Raw genomic sequence first — 25,334 nt, forward strand, 5'->3', positions numbered from 1 at the left:
AAGGCTGTTTATTTGAGTTTCCCTCTCTCTCTTATTTTCCTCTAATGATACGTGAATTCAGTACTAGAAAATTAAAAGGTGTGATTTGAGGATGTGACCTTCCTACTTTTGTGCTAGTCCTTGGATTTTTAATTACTTTAAAGTGTTTCAGAACAGAATAAAACAGATGCTTGGCAGAGCTTAAGGGAGAGCAGAGCTTTTAGCTTTTCTACATGCTGCAGGTGAGGCTTTCTGGAACCTTATTTACTCCTGATGAATTTGAGAGAGGTACTGAATAATTCTGTAGATTCTCATAGCTGCCTAAAGCTAGTGGCAAAATTGCAAGATACTCGAGGGACTAGAAGCTTGAATTGGATATAATGGAGACTGTAAAAGGAAAGATTGTCATCAAAATTCAATACTTTGTATGGTGTCTTGTGGAGACACTAGCGATGTAATTAACCAAGATGCAGATGAGGTAATTGCTATTAGTCATAAAAGAAAAAAATAAGTATTCTTTAAGATGTGTAAAAGGATTCAGCAGAATCTGAAAAAACCCAGGAGGCATATTGAACAGATAAGTGACATCAGGAGTGTTGTGTTTTGGACAATGCTTGTAGTGGGCTGCACTGATATGTTATGAAGGATGATAAATTGTGTTCTATCCATAGCTATAAGTGAGAGAGAATGGGTGAACTGAGATTTGATCTAATTATTTTGTCACTTAAGCAGCAGTCCTTCAGTTTTGTCAAATGCCAGGTAAGTGAAAAGGCAGGCTCCCAGATAATGCATTACAGAGAAAGAGAGTTTGGAGACCTGATCAGTAGTTAAAGAAAACTGAAAATACCTGCTTGTTATTTTACCTTTTGCATCCAAATGTTTCTTCTGAGGTCTTAGGGAAAGTATCTAAGGCAAGAGACAAGATAAAATGCCAAGAAGCAGCAGAAATGGTATTACTTGAGGAGCCAGTGATACTGCTGAGTTGATCTAGCTGACTGTCCCTTTCCTGATGTTTGTCATTATTACCGCTGACTTGAGTGTGGAGAGAGAAGATAAAAACCTATACAAGCAAAGAAAACTAAATTTCAGGTGTTTGGTCTGTAGTGGAGTAGCAAACCTTGAGTTGGTAGGTGTCTCTGTAAAGTTTGAGGCATGGTAGATAGTTTAGGTTTCACACAAGCCAGAATTGAATGGTAGTCCTCAGGTTATCTATGTGTGTTCTGAATGTTTGACTTTCAAGTGTTACGAATGTGACATAGGATTATTTTCAAGGGAAAGATTAAAATAAATGTTCATTTTCTCCTCTGAAAACTAGGATGTCTACTGATTATGTTCTGTATGAAAGATATGTTTTAGAAGGAAATTTATATTTGGCAGCTACTCAGTAGCTGCCAAATATAAATAAAAATGGCCATGGTGTTACTTATGCCTCAGTACTTCTGCAGACTGCCTATCTTGTTCCAGTGTAGTGTGAATTAATGGAAAATCTGAAGAGAATGAAAAGGAAACAGAGTCTGCCAAAGGATAATAGTATTTGTTCAAAGAGATGTGCTGAAGAATTTTTTTATATACAGAAGCTGGTATAAATACTGCTTGAAGTTCTGAGGAATTTGTACTCATTGCCAAAATTGTCAGTGTAGAAGGAGATGAGGTTTTTGAGCTATGATTCTGTGGTGACAAAATTTGTGTTTTCCATTCTAAACAGGTGTTAACTACCAAATCATGATGTAGCATACATGATTATGTCAGTTTCCAGTGGAGAAACAACTTGCTCTGGAGTATGCATTTCAGAGATACCTCATTTCTGACGTTCTCCTCCTGTCCCACAGCTTTTCAAGTGGTGAAATCTCAGCTATTAATCATTTGCCAGAGAAGAAACTGATTATGAAACAGAGGTTATATTAATCCCTTGTCTGCTGCTAGAGTTTCAAGTGACTTCTTTCTGTGGCTTCCTGTGTTTAGATGAAAACATAAGATTTCTGGGTTTGGTGTCATGTTAATGCTGAAGGTTTTGAAAGCAGATGTAACAGTTCTGAGTAGGAGACTGGAATTGCTGATATCTGGTTTTGCTTTACAGCCTGTGCTATTTTAAGTCTTAATGCTTTGGGAACAATCCTGTTTCAATGTTAGTTTTTATGTTTGAAACTTGGTTAATAGGTTCATTTTAAGTAATTTTTCAGTGATTTTGAAATAAACTCATTGAGAGCTTTTTATAATCGTTGGGATTCCAGAAGTTATGAAATGTGGGATTTTTTTATTCTTTAAGCATCAATTCAGATACCAGTTTTAACAGTTGTAGAAGTAAAATGTAACTTCTTGTTTAATGTATTTTTTGGTTAAAGAAGAGAAGATTTTTTTGACCGTTCTCAGATTATTACAGTTTAGTGGCACTTACCTAGATTTGAATAAAATTATTCACTTTTAATTACCCTGTTTATGACCATTGAACTACAGTTTTCAAGTAAATACTTCAAGGTGTGAATAATACACATGTAAATAGTAGAAACAGTACTTACAAGACCACCTTTGCCATTCCCTGGTGCTGTTGCAAAGTTTCTCGTTACTTTGAAAAGCAGTAGTAGGGCTTGTGGGTGTGTATAGAGATTGCCCAGGTCTCTGAAACTGCACTTGTCTTCATTTTTTCGTTATTTTGCTGGTTGTAGTCAGTAGAACAATATTTACCAGTTTATTGTCACAGTGTGTGCTCAGTAGCTGCGCGTTTTGAGTTGTCCTGTTTCCCATTGCTGAAAGATGCACCATTTAATTTCCAAATATTATTGTTAATCCCTTAGCTAGCAAACAGTACTGTGTAGATGCATTTTTCTACTTTTTTGTGTTAGGTACAGATTTTCAAGTTTTTGCTCTCTAGATGCTTAATTATAAAAAAATACATAAGAAACCTGGTTTTATACGCCTTTAAAATGATGATATGAACAGTCTCATAAAGTGTTCTGTGGAGCTGCACATAATTTTTACTTCAATAGCTCAATTCCATAAACAGGATAAGTAGGTGCCATGTACAGACATGAAAGACATGTAAGATGGGTGCTGAAATAAAACCTAAACAAACAAAACAACCCTGCTACAAGACAAAAAAAGATAAACCCAGAGCAGATTTTTCAGCTACTATGATGTTCACAAGGAGAGGAAGAAAATAGCATTAAGATTTGAGAAATAATAGAAAAAGAAGACTGTCATGCTAGATTATAACATGTTACTATATTTGATGCCTAATATACGTTTTTCCCCCCACAGAAATTAGCAGAGTACGGAAAGACATGTATAACGACACATTAAATGGTAGTACGGAGAAGAGAAGTGCAGAATTACCAGATGCTGTGGGACCTATTGTACAGTTACAAGAGAAACTATATGTGCCTGTAAAAGAATATCCAGATGTAAGTATATCTTTTTAGTCCCTAAATTATTTTTTGATCCTTGTGGTCGTTTTTAAATGTAAATTTCGTGTGATGCCACCCTTGGATCCTCACTGAGTTCCTTTGAACACTTCCTAGGGAATCAGTGTATGTTCCACTTGGCTTGATTTGCAGTGAGTGTGAGTGGAAGCAAGTTGTGTTAAATACCAAACTAGTATGGATTACTAAGCCATAGATCTAAGATCTGAATTATCTTGTTGATTCAGTACTGTCGGCCCTGAGACACTGTGTAGTGAATTTGATGAGGAAAGTAGTTCTTCAGAGGCTGTTTTTTCCTCTTGGTGTGTCTCTAAAAGTCAGCTGGAGAATGCTTAGAGGCCCATTAGAGACCTTTTGGAGACTGTACTTAGTCTCAATTACTGTTTGTCCCATACCTGTGAAACCGGTTCATTTGCATATAGAAGTGTCTTTATCTTAGCGTTGGTTGTCCTGTTTTGCCCCCTTCCCCCACCCTGCTTAAGCAGAGCTTCTTGCTTGTCTGTCGATGTTGTGTTCTCTGTTGAATGTTCAGTTCTATTGCATGCTTACCTCTTGAGGGAGAATGGTTTAATTTAACTAGAAGAACTCTTCTGAGCTCCTCTGGTCTGAATGGTTTCTAAAAACTACTTGGGAAAAATAGTTGTGTCAAAACTACCCCAACTGCCCCAACCATTTTCATTGATCACTGACAAAATAAGGAATTGTAATATTCTTTCCTAGTAATGCTTAGAGCTTCTGTTGCAATGAAGAGTGTAGGGTCCAAGTAAGGCATTTGCACACTGGTGTGCTATAAAGTGGAACAAAGTACTGAACAGCAAAGAAAGGAAGCAATACCTGTGTATTTTAGTGGCTTTTCTTTGTTAATTAGATTAGGCTCTCCAAATTGAGTTTTATTATTTCAATGCTGTTTAGAACATACAGGCCTCTAAATAAAACCTCATTGTGCTCCATTAAGAAAATTAAGTGCAAGTCATTATTCAGAACAGAACATTTAAATAAATGTCTCCTCTCCCTTTCCAGTTTTCACAAAGTTGTTTTGCTTTGGAGTTAAAACGTCTCTATTGGGAAAAGCATTCAAAGAATTTGCATTTGCAGTGAGGAAATTTCTCTCCCCTTCCAAATCAAATGTGTATCTATATACATGTATGTGCATGCATGCGTATCCCCATACCAAACCCAGTGATTATTTTGAAACTCCTTGGAGTTACAGATTTTTTAGAGGAACTATGTTATGCAATTCCATAAAGCCATGGAAGTAGCTCTGGACATAGATACCTTCTTATATCTTAGAGTTGTGTTGCTTAATGGCTTTTATTGCTTTCTTATTGAAATCTTGGTTTCATAACCTGACAATGCATTCTTTGTGAAGAGTTGCCTCAGTTACTTGTTATAGTTGATGCTTGCTGCATGAGGATCATGAGTAAGAAAAAAGGAATTGGATTTCCAATTACGCTTATTATTAAGCTGCTGGTCTAGGGATCAGGGGTTTAGTAGCTTAGCTTAGCTCTTCACTGTCAGTTAATTATCAAATATAATGTAAATAAGCAGGAAATAGTTTCTCTCTAGTTACTCTAGTCAAAACACTTAAGCTGTATAGCGTCACTAGCTATTGCTAGCTCTTTGTGTGTCTTCAGGAGAAAATCCTTGGAGCGTTCACTGATTTATTTTAATAAACTAATGCATTTGGAAGTTGGAGAAACTTTTGGTTTGTATACATGTGACCTAGAATAAAAAGGTAGTTGGTTCTTGTGAGATGATGTGAAATGTGTGCTAGAAAATGTGCACCTTCTACCACTGTGGTGGTACCTGGCAGTTCAAGCTTCATTGTAGAGCCAAGCTGTGTTCTCTGTGTGCTCCTGCTTGTGTACATGCTTGTATTTGTTCATAGCTACTTGGAATGAGATCTTCACGGCCTCGTTAATTGGTTAACTCACTAGGATATACCACTATATGGGAAAAATAGCTATGACTTTTTTTATGTAGGCCCTTTCTATTTCTGCAGGGTAGAAATTAAATAACCTCCTTTGGATTCAGGCTAGCATGGCTTTCAGAAGGTCTGGAGTACAGTGATTCTAACTTGTCGTATAAAAAAAGGAACATAAAATTCGCTTGTAAATTCATTTCACTTGTCAAGATAAATTTGTGTGTAAAGATAAAAATTATCACCTGTGATTACATTCACAGTGTTACGTGAAACTTCTTACTCATATTTAGCAATTAATTGATAGCAGATACAGGAAAGACATGTTGTGCTGGCTATCAGAGAGAGTTTGTCAGATAAATCTAGTTAATTCTTTCTATTGCCATAGTTTTCTTCCAACTGCTAATACTGTATACCTTACAAAGGCATAAAGTTGGATAAACCTAAAGTAGCTCAGAGAAGTGACCAGAAACTTTTTTCTGTTATATATTGAACAGTGTATTTAATAACAGAAATTAAAAAACAACAACAAAACAATCCACCAGTGAAATTTAATGATGTTCTAATAAACTTTTGTTCTGATAAACATTTTTGACATAGAATTTTGAGCATATTGATTAGTTGATTGTAGTGAGTACTGGAGAGTACAATAGTGCCATTTTTGTACGCAGAATCCTCAATTATTTGTGAGGCATAAAAATAATGATCTGCTAAAAGTTTAAACAAACATGTTTCATATATACATAAAAGCAAACATGTATACATATGTGTATAAAAAATGAAAAAGTAAATTTTAATATCCTGCATTGCTTTGATGGTACTGTTTGACTATCCTTTGGTGACCCACAGAGGAAAGAATATATAAAATGGAATTTAAAGGCTAAAATAGTTACATAAAATCCCCTATAATCTCTTAATCTATATATTATATGAATGCATATTGAATATTTTAATATTTATTCAAAGGCCACAGTTGATGCAAGGTTCAACTTCCCAAAAAAGTGATTGCCTGAAACAGCCTGTAGTTTTTAGGTTCTCACAGTTCAGAATCTTAATTTCTGCTTCTGTACTTGTAAGTGGAAGATATGCAGAAATCTTGCTAAACAATTGCTAACTTTCTTTGGTGTATTGTGTTAATAAGGAATATTTTGCCATGATGGAATCACAGTTAAAATTACATAACTATTGAGCTAGTCTGCTTTCTGGCACATTTTTTTTAACTGCAAGCTGCAGTTAGGCAATTGGATATAGTTGTATCATTTTCTTCTAGCATCCTTGAAAGGTGTTTAATCTTTATAGAAATTTTTGTATTAAAACTGAGATTTGAGCTACTTAGCTTTTCTGGACTGTGCATATGCTCTTGACACTTAAGAGAAACTGTGAAGAAGGCACCCAGAAAGTGAAAATCCATTAGTTGTTCATACTTTGCTCTTCAGGTAAAAATGTGTTCTCTACAGTGTAATGTTTGTACTCTCCTGTAAGTCTTTTGGTGTTACAGTTTGAAGACATTTCCAGTTCATGGAGAAATATCCTCCATCAGAGTTTAAAAAAATGCAAAGAAAAGACATCAGAAAAATTATTGAGCTCTTAAGAAGTGGAAGAATGGAGGATAAGCTATTGTTTGTGAGTGAACAGTTCATAGTCTTTAGTGTTCCTTATGCTTCAGATAAATGATTAATTTTCTTGAATTTCCCCAAAGAGCTGAGACTAAACTTTCTGCCTGATGCCAATTTAAACAGTTTTTGGAATTAGTACCTACAAATGTTAAAATGAATAAATGTTTTTTCTATTATAATCATGGCTTCATTATTAATAAGTACCCTGTTAGCTCTGATTAATGTGAAATTCTCTGTTGGAACTCTTCTGTGCCTCTTCTGTAAAAATGTAAGAACTCAGTAATTATCGCATCTAAAGTAGCATGTCCTTTGAGTATACTGAAGCTCAAAGGCCAGCAGTGATAAACAGCTTGTGCGTACTTTCTGACCATTTTAGTTGAAACTGTTTAATTAGTACAACAGAACGATGAACATGGGGATTCATTTTACTATGGGGAACTCACTGACAAAACATTTAAATCCTTTTTCAATTTGGTAATATCAGAGTTTAATAGCATCCCTAATATGGATTAGGAAAACGATAGCATCATCTTTATTTATTGTTCTGGTTCTTTTACTTAAGCTTTTCATTCCCTAGTGGTAAGTAGGGAAAGAGGCTAAAAAAGCTGGCCTTGTTTACCCTTGTAATGGGAAGGAGAGAATTTAACTGTTCTCTGTAAATAAACTTGAGCTACAGAATACTGGCAGGGCTGAGGGAAGATCTGGGAAAAGATCAGCTGCTGGTGAGAGTGCAAATGTATATGAAATAACTAAAGTAGTTTGGTTACTAATTTTCTGTCTGAATAAGATCATTGGAAAAACATCCAAGTAGAAGCAGGGGGAGCAAAAAATTTGATTTTGAACTTTATATCTTCATGAGAGGCTTTATGTGCTCTGGTCGCACATGGTAAGGGAATTGACTGAGCAAGGGCCCATTTGTTTAGATGCTGATTAGATAGAGATATGCCTTAATACTTGTGCAAAAACTTTTTACCCTTTCTCTATAATATTTTGTTGTTAGATACCCTTCCATTTCTGACCACCTGATTCAACTTTGGGCAGTAAGGTTTGCCCCCCCCCCTTCACACTCAATAACTGTTTGGGGGTTTTTTATTTGTTGTTGTTTGGTTTTGTTTGGGTGTTTTTGTTGTTGTGGTTTTTGTTTGTTTTTGGGTTTTGTTGTTGCTTTTTTGGTAGCTGCAAGATGTCGTCATAATTTTAGTCAGAAATAAGCTAGTCAAATCTCCAGAGCATGCTTTTCCTGGGATGGAATGGAAGACAGTCTGAAATACACTGGAATTAAAAACACTGTCCTTCAGTCCTGATAGTAATCTTGAAGGCTCAGCATCAGGTGAGCAGTACCAATTAACCTGGTTCCCATATCTCCATTATTTCTTCACTATTAAACCCTTCAAGAATTTAGTGCAATTAAGTTAGGTGATTACCTTGTCATTTATCTGCTAAGTGTTCTTCCCATTTGATTCTTACCTTCAAATTTTGCTCTTTGATGATACTGTGGTTTTTGTATGGTTGTAAATAAAACAAAAGGAAGATAGGGTGAAGGTTAGACAAGTAAGGAGTAAATAGCATTTGCTTTGACAATGTTTCCCTTAATATTTTTCAAACTAAATTTGGAAATCTGAGAGGAGAAATAATTCTGGTACTGGCAAACAAGTTGGGCATATTTATCAGGACACCATTCTGTTATGGTGACGCTTATATTAGTAACTTCTTCAAATTAGTAGCATAGGATTAAATTTCTGGTTTTATATGCCTGTTCATATGCAAGCTATGCCCAGCATGTATATGACAGTTCTAGCAGAAAGTAATGGGTTTTTTTCTTATTTACGTAGTATACTCCAGTATAACCAACAGCTAATGCTAGGCATTTGGGAGCCTCTGTTCCCCATGTACGAAGAGGAGTGGTTGTATATGGGCAAGCCAAGTGCATTAAGGGAGAATGCTAGTCTAGAAATTAGTCCAAACAGTTAGTTTGAGGATACCTGTTACTTTTCTCTGAAGTATCTAAAATTATTCTAATAAATTAATCCTATTAAAAATTTTTAACTTCAGGAATTAGGAAATTTAAGATTGCAAAGAATGTGTCCAACTGAACTTTTGAAGAGCAAGTCTGACAGTCAACATCCCATCATGCTTGTTTTTGCTTGTACTGTGCCTTCCATTATGTCTCCTGTCATTTTCTGTGCAGAGTCAGGCTTTCAATGGGCAATCTGTTTGATCAAAGCTGTCTTCTTAATACTCTCTTTTGTTTTGCATTCTGCACTTTATGCACATACATGTCTTTCTTTCATGGACTACAGAAGTGTTTGGGTGCATGGTTGCAGTTGATCTGTGCTACAGCTGTGGGGTCAGTTTGTCAGTGCTTGCTTTTGCTGAACTATTTTTCCTCAGAACTTTTACTTTGTGTAGCAGCTCTTGCAAGAGAAGAGTTGTGTGCAAATACAAATAAAGAAAGGTCAGCTGCGAGGCAGAGATGTTTGTGGGATATTGATTTTGTTCTACATTGGGTTTTTGTTCAATCTGTTCTTTCAAATGTTTATTGTAGGAAAGAGGTTTTATAAAAAGAGGAGGAAGTGCTTCAGCATGGTATTTTTTTTTTGCCTGCTACTGTGAATAAGTCAGGTATGCTCGGGTACACCTGCATACCCTTTTTTCTGTAAATTAATACCTGATGTACTTTAACTAGGGTTGGAGACTGCAGTGAACATGGAAATACACCAAGTGCTAAAATGTTACTTAAGAGGGCAAGGTATTGTTGGTGTTTAAAACACATACGTGAATGTGCAAATTACTGTTACGGCATCAGAGAACCCTTAGTAGTTGTACTCCCTTACTCAAAGTCAAAAACAGATCTTCCCTTTCCTTCAGAGAGCTGAAATGGACTCCTGAAGGATATGGGGCTGGTTGGTATTTGAGAAGTACAGTGTTTAAGGAAGGAGGAAATACAGAGACAAAAACCCTTTCTTGAGAATTAAGAGGTTTTTAAACTTTTTAACCCTCCTCTGATTAGTTGACAAAGGAGACCTATAGGAATAAGCTGCAGTACTTTGCCCAGAAACTTACCGTGCTATCTGCCCCATCCCTGCAGTGCTCACTCAGCTTTTGGCAGATGTATGAGATATTTCTTCCTTTTTAGTCATTCTGTAGCTTAGTTATTACTGTGTGTACACTCAGATTTTTAAGGAGTTGCCCTTGCAAAAGTAATTCAATGCTTTGCTGTCAGAGGTCAGCATGAGCTTGGTAACTTCTTATAGGTAGATCAGTGAAATACAAGTCTCTGCTAATTGTGTTTGCTCTGTGTTTTACCAGAGTAAGAAGGCACCAAGCCCCATCCTGAATCGCTATTAAAAGTAGTGTTGAATTCCAGTCAAAATATCAGCTTAATTTATAGCTCTCCTAAACCATGTGCTTATGTAAAAATCAGTTTACATGCCCTCAATACTAAAAGGTCTGTTGTTTATTACAGTGATTTTGCTCACAAGCCTTGTGGGTGCATATTAACTTAAGGAAAAAAGTTACCTTTTAAGCCATATGGTCAACTGGTTTTTAAAAGTGTTTTTAGGTTATGCTGTTTCTGAAGTTCTTAACTCAATAATACATTAAAAAGTGTATATCATTTGTCAAGGAAAAGTTTTAAGTGTAATGTTGCATTTGTAGCATTCATTTCTGATCGGAATTTGTTCCATAATTCAGAAGAACAGGGTTGTTTTTGTCTGCATTTTTGTCTCATCAATGTGGTCACTTTGTCTTTTTACATGATTTTTCTTGAGAAGGAGATTGTACACAAATCCGGCTTCTGGAGTAAATTTCCATTTAGGCATTTCCTTTCTTCTTACATGTTTTGTTTCATAGCTTAGGAACTGTTTACCTGCCTTGGTTCTGAACGTTGGATTTAGAAGAAAACACAGATATCTGTGCATAGGAGATTCTGAGTTTAGCTAATAGGTACTAGCCTAGCACTAGCTGTTGGTCATATTGGAGTATACTAATTAAATAAGAAAAAAAACCCATTACTTTCTGCTAGAACTGTCATATACATGCTGGGCATAAGTTGCATATGAACAGGCATATAAAACTAGAAGTTTAATCCTATGCTGTTAATTTGAAGAAGTTAGCTAATATAAGCATCACCATAACAGCATGGTGTCCTGACAAGTACGTCCAACTTTTGTGTCAGTGGTGTAGCTAATAGGTATGCCTTATCATACTGTGGATCTGTGCAATTTATTAAATTAGTCTTTGCTGTTTTTAAAGGTGACAAGAACAGTAGTTGGACACCATTGGTTCATTTCAGTTACTTTGGTCTAATATTCACGGTTCTAAGCTTTTATGTTTCTTTTCTTTCTTAAGAGCAGTGTAAAGTAGTGAATTCTGTGAAGGCACTGATTCTTTTTGAAATTCGCTACCATACTTTGAAATAGAGCAAATTCTTTTTCTTTCTATACACTCAGTATTTTAAGAAAAATAATGTTGCTTGATGAGTAACCAGTTCCTTTTTGCAACTTGCACTCATTTTGGTTGTCTCTTATTATACAGTACTCCCTCTCAACTGAAAGGCTCATGCACCTGTCCTAATCGTGCACGTTCATCCCCCCAACACTTCATTTGCTTAGTTTGAGTAATGCTTTTTCAGAAGGCTTCTGTTTCTTTAGAGTACTGACATAAGTGTGATCGATATCCCTCAGCTATATGGTGTATAAACAATGAGAACATGCTGACCTAAAACATTCAAGTTCATTCTAGTTGCAAACCTTACAATCTGTGGTGTCAAAGGACACTGAAGGCTTTGCCCTGTTGTCAGTGATACAAGGACTGCTTTCTCTGGGAAGACTGTCAACTGAATTATGATTTAAAGTTTTCTTAAATATGCAGCAGTTTATCAGATTTTTTTCCCCTGGCAAGTACAGGTGGCCTAAAAATGTGAATGCTGCATTAAATAGATATCTCTATATGACTGTTCCAAATTTATTATCATGATTAGTGGAAATGACCAGTTATCTTGCTAATGTATCTTAAGTACTGATGATAATGAATGTATTATTCAAATTAACATATTAAATGTCTGGGTCATACTATTTAACCTAATTGCTTGAGTTTTATCCTTTGAACTCATTTGACTATTTGATTTCTATTGTTTTTAAAGTGACTGTCACTTGCATTGAAAGTAAAGCAAAGCTGCTGCTACTCAACACAAGTACTAAAATGGTGTTTTTTGGGCTTCAATCTCTTTGAGTTTTTCCAAGTTATTCTGGCTAAAATAGTATTTTGCGTATTTGGTTTTTTCCTGCCACAAGTGTAGGTGTTGCCCTTGAGACCTGGAAATTTGTAAATAAGGACATTTGAGTCCTTATGAAGGATTTGAATTTTCTTCTGTGGGTCAGCTGATCGGCAAGATGAAACAGGAGACACCTGAAGCTCTGGCTTTGTGATATAAATAAGGCTGCCAGATAACATACAGCGTCAGTACTGACAGGTAGATTGGCATGTAAACCTGAAGTACATCTCAAAGCTTGAGGATAACTCGTGAGCTGTTTCTCCTGTGGTAAATATGAGGTAATTTCTCTTGCAGTGCCTGTGGTGGTGTTGGTTATCACAGGCCTGCAGAAAGTGGTAATATCCATCTCCTTACTTCAAAAGCCCCAGCAGAAAATGCCAAAGCTAGAAACGAAGCCTGACTATAGTAATTGTTTGTATCCTCCTCTTTGAATTGTATTGTAATTGTAGATATTTGGGGTATTCTTTTCAGTATGATTTGATGTCCAAAGGTGCTGCCACTGCTGTCTTACTAGACTGTAATACTGCTGCTCGATACTGCTTGATGCTGGCTGAAGCACATAACTTTATTTTCAGACTTGTACTCTTAAATACTCCCAACCAGGTGGGCTTTTAAGGTGTTTTATGTGCTTTTCAGTTTGATTTGTTGTCTTTTTATGCATTACCTTCTTACAGTTAGAGCAGAGAGTTAAGGTTAGTAGTAGCTTTTAGCAAAAGTAATTTAGAGCTAACAAGGCAGATTAGATCTTAAAACACCAAAGGAAATACTGCTTTGAGCTATCTTCTGTGTTTCTGACCTGTTCTGCAGTTCTAGGCTTGAATTTTGCAATCTTACAGATTCTGGCAGCTGTACATATAATAGTGAACACTTTTTATAACTATCTTTTTGCAATAAATTATACATTCAATTTTTAACTAAATATGGTCAACACTGAGAAATGAGTTTATTAGTTCTTTTTTAGAAGAAATACTTTTACAACAGCAAGTAGACACTGAGAGCTACTTGTCTTAAATTTCTCAAGTATAAATTTCTTTTACTTGCTTGAAGTATGTCACTCGAGGTCTATAGTAGAACAAGAAATGCTACCAATTATATAATCCTACTTGTTTTTGTTCTAAACTTTTGGGAGGGGAATTGGGGTTTTTTGGGAAAAAAAATTAAAATTGCTTTCTGTGACATGTTTCAATATTTTCATGGCATAAAATTCTAGACTTAGTTTGGTAAATGAACTCCTAATGAACATAATGCAAGTTTAAACTGTGTGCATGGAAATTGATGGTGATGTATGAAGCTCCTATGACTAAGCATGCTCTTTCTGTTTAAAAAGTGAAGTTTTGTAGTTCTGATTGTTGAAATACTTTGGAGTATTTTCAACATGTTGAAAGATATAAATAGGTATTTCAGAAGTTAATTAAGTCTTAAATGAGCTGAGAATTCCGATTTACTTTCCCTTGTGCATTCATTCAGGTTGTTTTCACTGTAGAGCTTTTTATCTGTGAATTCAATTGCAGTTGCATTGCCAATGCTCAAATGTGTGTAACAGTTAAAGGAGCAAAGCAAAAGTTAGATAATATTGGTTCCGATTATCAGTGGCAATATAGTCAGCTAAATTAAGCAATTAAAATCAGTCACATGACTGAAAACCATGTTTATGTTTAGGAATGTTAAATACCTTAGTTTGTCATTCAGTTCAGATATTTGATAAAACACATTTTTTTCCCCAAAATACCTTGCTTGAATATGGAAACTTTTCACAATTGTAATTGATAATGCCTAAACTTTATCCAAAAACCAATACTATGCATCTTTATCATGGGTTTAGTTGCTCTATTGCTAGGTATGGTGCTTTACCACATTATTTCAACTTTGCTTGTCAGTGTGGTATTGTGGAGAACAAAAAGGTTAATTATTATTTTTATAATACAGCTTTAAGGCCTTCTGATTTTGAGAGTGTGCAATTTCTGTGTTTCCTTCCTTCCCATTAGCCTTTCACAGTGGCTAATCAATATATTTTTGCAAACTAGAACTGTAAAAGACTCAATAACCCAGCTTGAAATCTGTTGCCTGAAAGGGATGCAGAACTTCTTCTAAAGTTTCAGTAACTAGTAAGATAAAATAAAGTGGTTACCCAGTACCTCTTGTCTGCGTAAACTTGAGTATAACCTCAAAGCCTGGTTTTGCACCATCACTTCTTTCTTTTGAGAGGAGGAAAAGTGACTGCATTTTTCTGGTAAATTATAAAAGGGAATAGTGTCCCTTAAGTATAGGAATTTCCATTTCTTCAAGTATTTTTAACTATAGTATCACTATTTGCAATGGTGCTGCAATTTAACTGTATCTTTCTCACTTCTAATTACTGAGAAATGGAAGTAGTCTACAGCTAAATTGCCAACTTTAAGTGCCTTGGGTAATGTCACATGTAGTCACATCTAATTAAAAGGTATTATTATGGAAATTAGTTGTTGGACTGTATATCCTGAGGATCCCTTGTTATTGGAATATGAGTTTAATGATGTAAACTGTGAGGCTTAGAGGGCACTGCTGGATCCTACAATTAGGTTTTGGAGACCGATTTGCACACAGCACAACTTGGTAATTCTCTAGATAAATGTGTCACGATTCCCAAGTAGAGCATGGAATTGAACAAGTTTTACTCATCTCCTGGTGTTATTGAAACTGATGTCTTGTCTCTGTTCTGAAAACCTCATCTGAGTGAATAGGATGAAACACATTATTCACTATCTTGCTTAAGCATGCCTACTATTAGATTGTTCCCAGGATCTGATTTCCTGAGAGAGTTTCTGTTAAGAATCTTTCAATTACTGTTTAAAGGTTTTTATGACCACTTAAAGGAGGGAACAACCAAATGGTTCTGTGGGCCTTTAAATAATTGTAAATGGGACTCTAATGATAACAGAAATTCCCATTTTAAAACCATGAAATTGTTAATTTGTCTATCTTTACAGCTTTCTCACTTATGTTGATAATTCTGAGCAATTTAAAATCCAATTATTTCCAAAATATGACAGTAATTAGATTAGTGTTTTTACATGAACAGAAGATGTAGTATAAAATTCATTTTGAGGGATATTATTTTATAGTTATTTGAAGTGGAATTTAGACTACCCTATTAAGATTTTATTTAAACTTGTGGTTTGAGGAAAAGGGTTAATGTTAAAAACAATCTTAGGTGGAAAACAAATGTGACTTTAACATACTTTGTGTTATGTATAAAAAGCAGTGAGAAAGCAGGAATGGAGCAAATAATGTAAATTAATGTAGTACTAATGGGGAGTGTGTGTGTTTCAGTTCTATTACGTGTAGATCCGGTGCTGCTAATTAAATGTGCTAACCCCCCAAATTACTATTTCACTGCAGATCGAAAGTTAATGTTTGGATAAACAATTGCACAATTTATAAACAGTAAAAATTAGTTCAGAAATGGGGAGAGAGAGGCAAAACCCAAAGTGCTTTTTGCCTTGAGTGTCTTTGACAAGGCATGGCTTTTGTCTTTGATAACTGATAAGGTCTCTGGTTTGTTGTTGTGTGTTCCTGTGTCTTCCATTCCGTCTGCTGATCCAGCCTGCAGTGTTGTCAGCTCAGTGAGGAATGTCAGGAGACCGCAGCAGAAGGGACATTAAATGGTTGACAGTGAGGGATGGCAATAAATGAGATGGGAGCTAAATATATAGGTTTGTGATATTCTAGCTGCTAGCTTAAGTCCTGCTGTTTGTTGCTGGGTATACTAGCCTTAAAAAGGAAGAGAATGCATTGTAGCACCAAGAAGAAAAAAAACAGCTGGTGGCTTATCAGTCAGACCTAATGACAGAGAAGGTTAAAGAGTTTGGAAGGACAAACCTTGAAAGAGAGCTTTCATTAATAACACAACATTTTAAATTTAGTATAGTTTTATAAAACTGAAACTTTGCAGGTTTCAGTGGCTTGTTCAGCACAAAATGACATGAATGCTTTGTTGTCCCAATAAAATTATTTTAAAAAATTGTTTATTTGTTTTTGATTCAAGCAGTTTGTTAGGTGAATTTTACAGTGACTTTCCTTTGATGTTTTCCTGCTCCATAATGGGACTTTTGGAAACAGTTTGATACTTGATTAAGTAGCTTGGAGTTTAATGATTAATTTGGAAATAAAAATATTTATTCTTATGATAGATGAAGGCATGAATGCTCTCAAATGGTATAAACTTCATATATCTTTATTATAGAGATAAAGAAAAGTATAGTGATTTTAATTTGATTTTATCTTTGATACATTTTCAAAATGAAAGTTAATGTTTGGGAAAATTGGTGTTTAATTGCTGAAAAGGCTCATATTTGACATGTAACTTACAACTACATCTAGTTCTTCTACATGCCGTAAAGGCTTTGAGAATATAGGACTGAATTAAGTACAACACCTCAGTTGAAAAATTAGTCCTGCTTGGTATTGTTTGCTGCTTCTTCTTGTCTGAGATTTCTACAATTTCTTCTGAAGAACCTGTTTAGTTCCTCCACCCAAGCTTGGTTGTTCCTCCTGGCTTACAGCTGTCAGCTGTGCCAAAGGGAAGTGAGAAGCAAATCCTCACGTGTGGCTCCTCAGCAGGTGAACAGGCAATGAACAAGCCTTTCTGTCCTCTCTTCTGTACTTGTAGTAAGCGTTGGCATCCTCATGCTGAGTTGAACAGGTCCCTGAAAGAGGCTGTGGTCTAAAGGCAGTGAAACTATTCAGCTTAAAAGCTTTCAGTGAAGAGGACTTTGCCATTCTTTTGGTTTTAAAAGTTCCTTGTGTGTAAAATCCTCCAGCAGCATAAACTGATAGATATGATGGGAAGAGATCGGGAAATTCTGGATCTCCTCTTGTTAAGGGGGTATTGGCCCTTCCCTCCAGTTGGTTGGGGTGTTTGTAGAAGTGAGGTGTAGCCCAGCAGCTTTAGTGTCAGCTTTCAGAAGACTGCAACAGTGATAGATGGGTCTCATTTGTCTTAATATTAGAAGCTGGTTTTATTCCCCCATAATAGGAGCAATTTCTCCTTGTTATGGTAGTACTCAGAGTGATTTTCTGTAATTTTGAGGTGGTCTTGAATTAATGTATGTTTCTGTATATATTTATTTTCTCTATAGGTGGTACTAAAATAGGTACGTGCAAGTTCAGGTGGACTATATGTAGCAGGATGATGCACAAGATATGGTTTTCAGGCCTTGAATAAAAGAGATTAGAGAGATTTGAGCTGCTTTGCTCAGGGATTTTGATCTATTATGTTTAGTCAGATTTACTTTTTTTTAATGTACATCTGTGTAGAGAGATTGATGGTGGTGGAGCTATACAGTAATTTGAAACTCTTCTATTGCATTTATATGATGCCATTTCTGAAGTTCTGATTGCCTTTTTTAATTAGCAGAGCAGTTCTTTATGGATCTTAATTTTGAATTTTGAAGTTGTTTAGGTCAGTGCCAATATTACCTATGTGGTACATTTTACAAAAATATGAGAATAAAGGTCAGCAAAACTTTGCTAATTTAATAAATTTGCCATTATTCCTTCTGCCTATCCAATACAAGTGCTAATTGTTTATAGTATTAGGTTTTTTCCCAAGTGATGATTTCATTGGTCACAGTGAAAAAACAGAACACAACTTTTATAGCTTTGTGTTAGAGGTCAGTAATTTAAGAATTATTCTTACATTCTTTCTAACTTTGTAGTCTGTTTCTCTGACTTAGGCCATGTCTCTTTAAAAACACTTAGGGAGCACAACTTCTGCAATGTTTTGAAGTTTCTTGACAATATAATGCAAGGTCTTCATGACAGCATTCATTTTCACAATAAATGTAGATCTCTGTTTGGGTTTGGATTGTTTTCTACCTTCCAACTGAAGGTTCTATTATCTAATGCCAAAACTATATGGTGCAGCTGTAATTCTGCTCCAGAAAAGTGAAAATTGAAAAAAATTTTCTTATGCAATCCTAAGAGAGTAAAGCTCCTTAATAATCACCTAATTTTGAACTAAATGATAAATCTCTTGGCATAAATTATTATATCTTGGGTTAGTTTTCAGAAAATGGAATGGAAGAGAGTGTTAGTTAGAAGTGATAATTTGCCAAATCTAGCAGGCTAAGAGACTTATGTTTTTGGTATTCTGTTACATAGACTCACCTTCAAATTGGCCAAAGAATTCATGAACAAATCTTGTTAGTGCTGTAGCAGCTAAACTGGCAATACCAAACCTTTGAAATTAAAGATACTATCTTTGCATTAATGTAGAAAAAAAATCTTTTTCCCCCACCTTTGATAAGACATGTATGCGTCATGTTTAAAAAACAAAGGGGAATCTTCTGCCCAGGGGAGCTGAAAATATATTTTCTGGGAAGATTTTGTTATATTTGGTGATTGAATATGTGGATGAAAATTATGTTGGTGCCCTAGATAACATTTTGAAGTTAGTGATTTTTGGATGTACGGAGATTATTGCATCCTGAATTTTTATGATTACATTTTGATGATGAATTCTGACCAATACCTAGTTCAAACAGATAACAAAGGAAACTATATTGGCTTCTCTGACTAGTTTTAATTTATACAGTCAGGTGTAGCTACTGCTGAGTTTCAGTGCTAAGGAAGTGTTACTTAGAAAAATATCTATCATTGTAATATGTCATTAAAAATTTTCAATACCTGAATGTAAGAACACAATGTATTTAATTTGAATACTTGGTTGTTTACTCAGGTTTTCACATAAAAGCGTGTTAGGAATTGGGAGAAAAAAGTTTCATACTTCAGTGTAATACTTTCGGTGTTTTGGTTTTGTGGTGGTTTTGGGTTTGTTTTGTTGGATTTTGTGTTTCGTTTATTTTTGTTTGTGTTTTGGGTTTTTTTGGTTTTTTTTTGGTTTTTTGAACTGTGCCCTCAGATATCCTTGTTCTTCAATCAAGAAAGCTGTATTACCATTATTAAAATGACCTGGAAAGCTAGCCTGATTTTCTTCCCCCCCCTTTTTTATAGACCTGATGTAATGTATTTACATGAGGTTTGTAAAGCTGTTTGTCAGTTATACGCGGTCTCAAAGCTTTCAGCACAGAGGTTATTAGAGGTGAATATTGTGGATTTAAAGGATTTAGCAATTCATTCTAAATCCCAGATATACTTCTAAATGCCTTTTTTTTTCCTTTTTAAAGGAGTATCTGAAGCAGTAGGTTGTGGTCTGCTGGGTTAAAATGGTATTTTGACATCACATAAATAATCTGGTTTGTCTGGTTTACAGCTGCAGTGATCAGAAAGATTCTGAGCTTCTTGAATGATCACCATATCAGTGGCTGATATTCTGCTCAGCCAGGGACAAATGCAAGTAATCTGGTAACTGGCAAGTCAACTCTACCAACAGAGCTAACATTGCCCAGTTGGGGTGTGTAAATTGTGGCACCCTTCCAGGACCTGAAGGGGCCCTACAAGAGATCTGGAGAGGGACTTTTCACAAGGGCCTTGTAGGGGTAGGACAAGGGGGAATGGATTTAAACTGAAAGAGTGTAGAATTAAATTAGATATTAGGAAGAAATTCTTTACTCTGAGGTTCAGGCACTGGAACAGGTTGCCCAGGGAAGCTGTGGATGCCCCATCCCTGGAAGTGTTCCTGGCCAGATTTGATGGGGCTTTGACCAACCTGGCGTAGTGGAAAATGTTCCTGCCTGTGATGGGTTTGGAATTAGATTATCTTCAAGTTTCCTTTCAACCCAAACCATCCCATGATTTTATGAAATGGAAAAAGTTGATCTTTCTGTTTTAAGATGGTTATGTTGTTGTGGTGTCTTGGGGCTTTAAACGTATGGTAGTGCTTCATAAAAACAATTTAGTTTTTATTGTAGCAAGCAATATATCTATTAAAATTTATCACCCAAGTAATGTGACTTCAATTTTCTGTCTGAAATTACATGGTGTGCTGTTTTCTTGACACATTCCAGAACACAATTGGTAGTAGTATTTAATTTGTTAAATAATGTTGTGATGGCAGAATACAGGGACTAGCAGAGAGAACTTTATGGCTCAGTAGGACTCAGGATTACCTTTGGAAAACTTAATGCTTCTGATTCTTGTAACTAACAGAATTTAATGTAAGTGAAAAAAAAATCTCAAAAAATCCTGATTTGTTGTATTAAAAAAATCACAAAAGTTCGCATTTATTGAACTGCCTATTTTAATATTACTTAGAGAACATCACTAGTAAGAAACAGTAATAGACAAGTAGTGCTTAAGGTAGAGCAAGCTGTGTGTTGTGGTAATCCATCCTTTGAATAATGAAACGTATATTGCTGATGTCCAAGAAGGAAAGGCAGCAGTTCTTAATCCAACAGGGAGAACAAGGTGCTGCGGTTCCATCACTGATTCTGTACTATCTTGTTATTAAAGCTTTACTGAAAAACAGATAAATTTCTACCAGCACTTATTAAAGATCGCATACAGTCTTTATATAGGCAAGATCTGCTTGGTATGTGTCCAAGGAATGCTAAATGCTGTGCTCAGTTTTGGTCAGCCAGCTGACTTGCAGCGTGCATGTGTTCATTCAAGAGGTTTTATTCAATTCTGAACATAATGTAAACAATTCAGTGTCTGAATTGTACTGATGCCACTCTACCAGCAGTCTCGATGAGGTGAGTTAGAGGTTAAACAGCACTGAGGAGAACTGACTCATGCATGCCATTCAATATAAATGTCAGTACTTAGAACAGGGATTGAAGGTGTTCTTCCCTGCTCCAAATAGCACTCACTAGTAAGCTTGATAAACTTTCTGAAGATCTTTGCCTTCTCGACATCCCATGGAATCTGTACTGTTCTCATTGACCTAAGAAGTTGTGCTTAAAAATCCAATTAAAAATAACGGAATTTAAAGGAATTTAACCTGTTACCAAAATTACTGCTACACTTACTGCATTATACAATACCTACGTTAAATGTAGATCTGGGAGAGAGTAATAGATACAAGTATTTGTATGGAGAGAACTCATGTACTCTGTTACTAGATGAATTTTTTTATTGTAACCTCTGATACGTGTAATAGGCAGAACCTGCTGGTATTTTTGTATAATATATCACAGATGTCAAAACACTGAATGTTGACTTTGTTCTCCTGCTGCACAAATACTGTATTTTAGTGATGTATTAAAATTATGCTCATATCCTTTGTTTTTGCATTAATGCATATTTTATGTACAGAAGTTTTTGAACTAGACTAAGCTGGTCTTACTCCCACAATAATTATCAGTTCTTGCCCATAAAAAGGCAAGTTATTATCTGGCTTTGATGTTGAAATGTGATTATGGTAACTGAATTGGGAACAAAAAAGCCCAACCCTATAAACTATGTTCACAAGTATCCAGTGTACTAAATAAAGACAGGACCAGTCTTAGTGAATTACTTATGTACTAAAAATGATGTTTGTTCATTTACCAAACTGAGGAAAAAAAATCTTTTCATTATCTCCCTTTTCCACCAGTGATAAAGATTTTGCTCTTTTCTTTGTGATGAATCAAATTTTAGAGAATTGGAACTACTTTAAATATTTTTAGCTGTAATGACCCTTTTATTAACTGTCAGGGATTAAATTGCTCACGCTTGAAGTAATCTTGGAGGTATTTCAAATGATATTCTAGAGGTTTTGATTTTGTTACTCTAGCACAAAAGTATGTATGGCCAGACTTCGCAAACGCAGATTTGGGAAGGGCTCTCCCCACGAGCCCTTCCAGCCTGCGCAGTGGATGTTTTAGGTGAGGCACAGCATGTGCAGAACTGGCCCCACCCTTTAAGTCCTGATGTCCATCTGCCACGGCCGAGCGAGCTTGGACAGTGACAGTGAAGTCCTCAGGACTGTCACAGCACCCGGTACTAACCGGGGCTGACCCTGCTGAGCATCCAAGATGTGACGGAATGGGATGGCAGGGAGGCATTGAACTGCCAGGGGACGGTCCCACTGAGACTCGAACTCAGGACCTTGGGACTCAGAGTCCAGAGTGCTCTCCTTTACACCACGGGACCGCCCCAGCACAAAAGTACTTCATTGAAAATATGACAGATCCTAATTTTCTGAAGGTTGATATTCAGTATTTTGGTCCCCAGTACCTTAATGATTTTATTTTTGTGTTTAAGTGATGAACAGATTATTTCATCATAATTTGTAAGCTTAAGTTGCTTACTGCACAGCATTTCTAATTTACTACTTAACTTCATCACTTAAATGCTTCAGTAGTTCTCATTTGGCTTTGATTATAGTATTAGAATGGTATATGTCAGATACACACAGCAAATGTAAGTGGATATATTTGGCATAAGCAGATTATACATCTCATGCTGGTATTCACTATATACGTACTTTGGCCTTTACTTGGTTATTTTGCTTAGAAAACATCATATATTTAGGAATGGAGAGAATGTTTTTCAGACATTGTTGTCTGCAGCATCTCTTCTGTTACCAGTAGTAGGTGGTTTTGAAAGAGATTTCGGGAAACAACTTCACATGCTGTCAGTAGCAGTCTTAACCACCAAAATTGAGTTGTATGTAAAAATTAACTTCTAAATGTGGTTACTATTGTCTGTGTTCACGGTATTGACACATGACAATACCATCTGCTTTCCAGTCTCCTCCCCCTGTAAAATCTTATCAGATTGTCTAAACTGTGCTAAACATGTGCCAAATTCCAGTGGAACATGTTTATTCCTCAAAATACATGCTAATGCAGTTAATGAAAGATTTTACAGTTTCAAAACTATTTTAGTCTTGAAACATTATACTTTCCCCATTTGATTTCTTAAATGGATGCAAGTGGCTGTTTATGTAAACTTTGCCACCTTTGTTTCTACTTAATCTGTGCTCACTAAGTGAGCTTTATGTAATGCACTTGTTTTTATTTGTTAGTAATTATTACTACTTCAACACAAGCTGTGTAGCTGTTTTCTGTTGTGATAAGTTGAATCACTGAAAACAATAAGGCATGGAATATATCTGAGGTTTTCTATTCATGGAAAAAGAAACTTTTGATTTTGTTAGTTGCAGCCTATCAAAACTGTAGTGGTATCATCTTGTGTATGGGATGAGATAGTGGTAGCAGCTTGAAGTATTTAAAGAAAATACTTGTACTGGAAGAAGGGGGTGGGGCCTGTACATGTTAACTGAAAGACTATGTCTTTAATCCATCCCTGCTGGTGTCTTACTGTCAATTTTATTCATGGTCATTCTTACTAAAGGGAAAAAAACATGTGTGCACAGGTCTGCATGTTGGTTGTATTAAGACTATGTCTATGTGTGTTTGTATATGGACATGTACATAAATATAAATAACTACACCTGTGCTTCTAAAAAAGCTAATGCAAAATCCACCAAAAATCCAGATAACAAAAAATCCCCAGAGCAACAATGAAAAGCCTTTTTTTTTCTTTTTTTTTCTTTTTTTTCCCCCCAGAGTTGTCATTGTGGAAATGGTTATATGGCCATGATACATTAATTGAATAGATATTGGAAAATGTTATTGCTGGAAAGCATATTTGGTGTAAGGTAGGGTAAATTGCCCATTTGTTTTTTTCTTTTCCCCTATAAAATGATTCAGATTACTTTCTCAGAAATAACAGTCTCAAAGGTACCTATCTATAATACTATGCTAAAAGTTTCATTTTCTTTATTAAACACTAAACTATCTAACTGAAAGTATACTATCTTCCCTTCTTAAGGTTTAATATGGCCTGTTTTGTTTTCTAGTACCTCAAATGATTTTATACTTGTTTCAAGTTATAGACTTTCAAAAAGTCAAATTAGCCATATGTCTGATTTATTTTTCCCCCATCATTATCTAAAACAACTGAAAGCAATTCAAGCTTTTTCTAATATATGCAGAAATACTTTATGCACAAACAACTATCTTACCAGTATCATAATCCAATATTCCTTTAAAAAGAAAGCAATAAAAAAAACAAGCCTAAATTTTGGTGCATCAGTGAAAGCTTTTGCTGGGTTCCAAATCTCATCTTCTGAATATTTGTTTTGTCAGCCTAGTGCTATTTTTTATATTCTGTGTTAATATTTCCAATTTAAGTTTTCATGTAAATGTTGCAATTAAATGCAGGAGCTATTTTCTTCACACTTAAATTCAAGTACATTTTTTCATTTTGTGTCTTTAAGAATATATTAATACTTCAGAGTAATGCTGATCTTACAGAGAGTACTCACATTAAACAGACAACATCGTGAGTGTCATACACATTCATCACGCTTTCCTTTGAATGCCTTTGTTGTCTTGCAGTTCCTTTGTGTCTCTTCATTGCTTCACATCCACGGTTGGTGTTTCAGCCTGTGACTCTGTCAGATTAAGTTATCTCCTAAATGGTTCTGGAATAAGACTATTACGATCTGAAGCCATAGGAAGTTTTCTCCAGAGTGGCTAAACTGACTGTCAGCATTGCTGCTTAAGATAAAATTACCAGATATTCTCCATTGTAACACCCAGTTTTAAATTGCTTCTTAACCTTGACATGTTTTAACCACTGAACCATGCGGAGTCTTGGTTTTCAGATGCTTTTTATTTGATGGAGAAAATCATATGAAAATGAAATGAGCAAGAAAGACTTTTCTCTATGGCTTCAAAAAGCAAACTATCCACCAGGACATTTTGAACCACGTTTTTGCATTGCTTTAGTTTGTTTGATGTGTCAGTATGCAATCTGAAAGCTGACTTGGCTATGTAGAAGGTTGAGTATAAGGTACAATTTTCTCTCCTGATGGAAACCCACATTAAGCTGGCAGAATTATGTCTAACATAACTGGGAAAAAAATATGGATAAAGAAAGGGCTAAGGTGCTCTCCAACTGATTGGGAAGTCTGAAGTTGTTGTACTGTTACTGTTTAACAAAAAAGAGAATTAATGAAATGTAAAGGTAGTCTCAAAATTGAGAATTTATCTTCATATATGGAATATAACTACTGAAGCTGATTTCAACAGGCAGTTACGAATTAAACATCATCGAGTGGACATTTATAGTTAAAAGTGCTCAGTTGTAGTAATTGCAATGGGTTTTTTAAGGAAATCTTTGGATTTATATGATTTTTCTAAGCTGGAGATCAGAAGGCGAGACCAAATGCCAGATTACTAGAAACACAGACA

The 25,334-nt window shown here is 35.5% G+C and overlaps 1 protein-coding gene across 6 annotated transcripts in view; it reads left to right on the forward strand.

Annotated features, from left to right (window-relative positions):
* QKI (QKI, KH domain containing RNA binding) overlaps window positions 1-25,334 on the forward strand; it is a 155,860-nt gene that overhangs the window by 35,030 nt on the left and 95,496 nt on the right. For all 6 annotated transcript variants that reach the window (XM_071549423.1, XM_071549424.1, XM_071549425.1 and 3 more), the window contains exon 2: window positions 3,235-3,377. In XM_071549423.1, the coding sequence (XP_071405524.1) occupies window positions 3,235-3,377 (143 nt within the window). The remainder of the gene's footprint in view (window positions 1-3,234; window positions 3,378-25,334) is intronic.

The sequence above is a fragment of the Pithys albifrons genome, chromosome 2, assembly GCF_047495875.1.
Source record: "Pithys albifrons albifrons isolate INPA30051 chromosome 2, PitAlb_v1, whole genome shotgun sequence".
In the NCBI taxonomy this organism is placed as follows: Eukaryota; Metazoa; Chordata; class Aves; order Passeriformes; family Thamnophilidae; genus Pithys; species Pithys albifrons.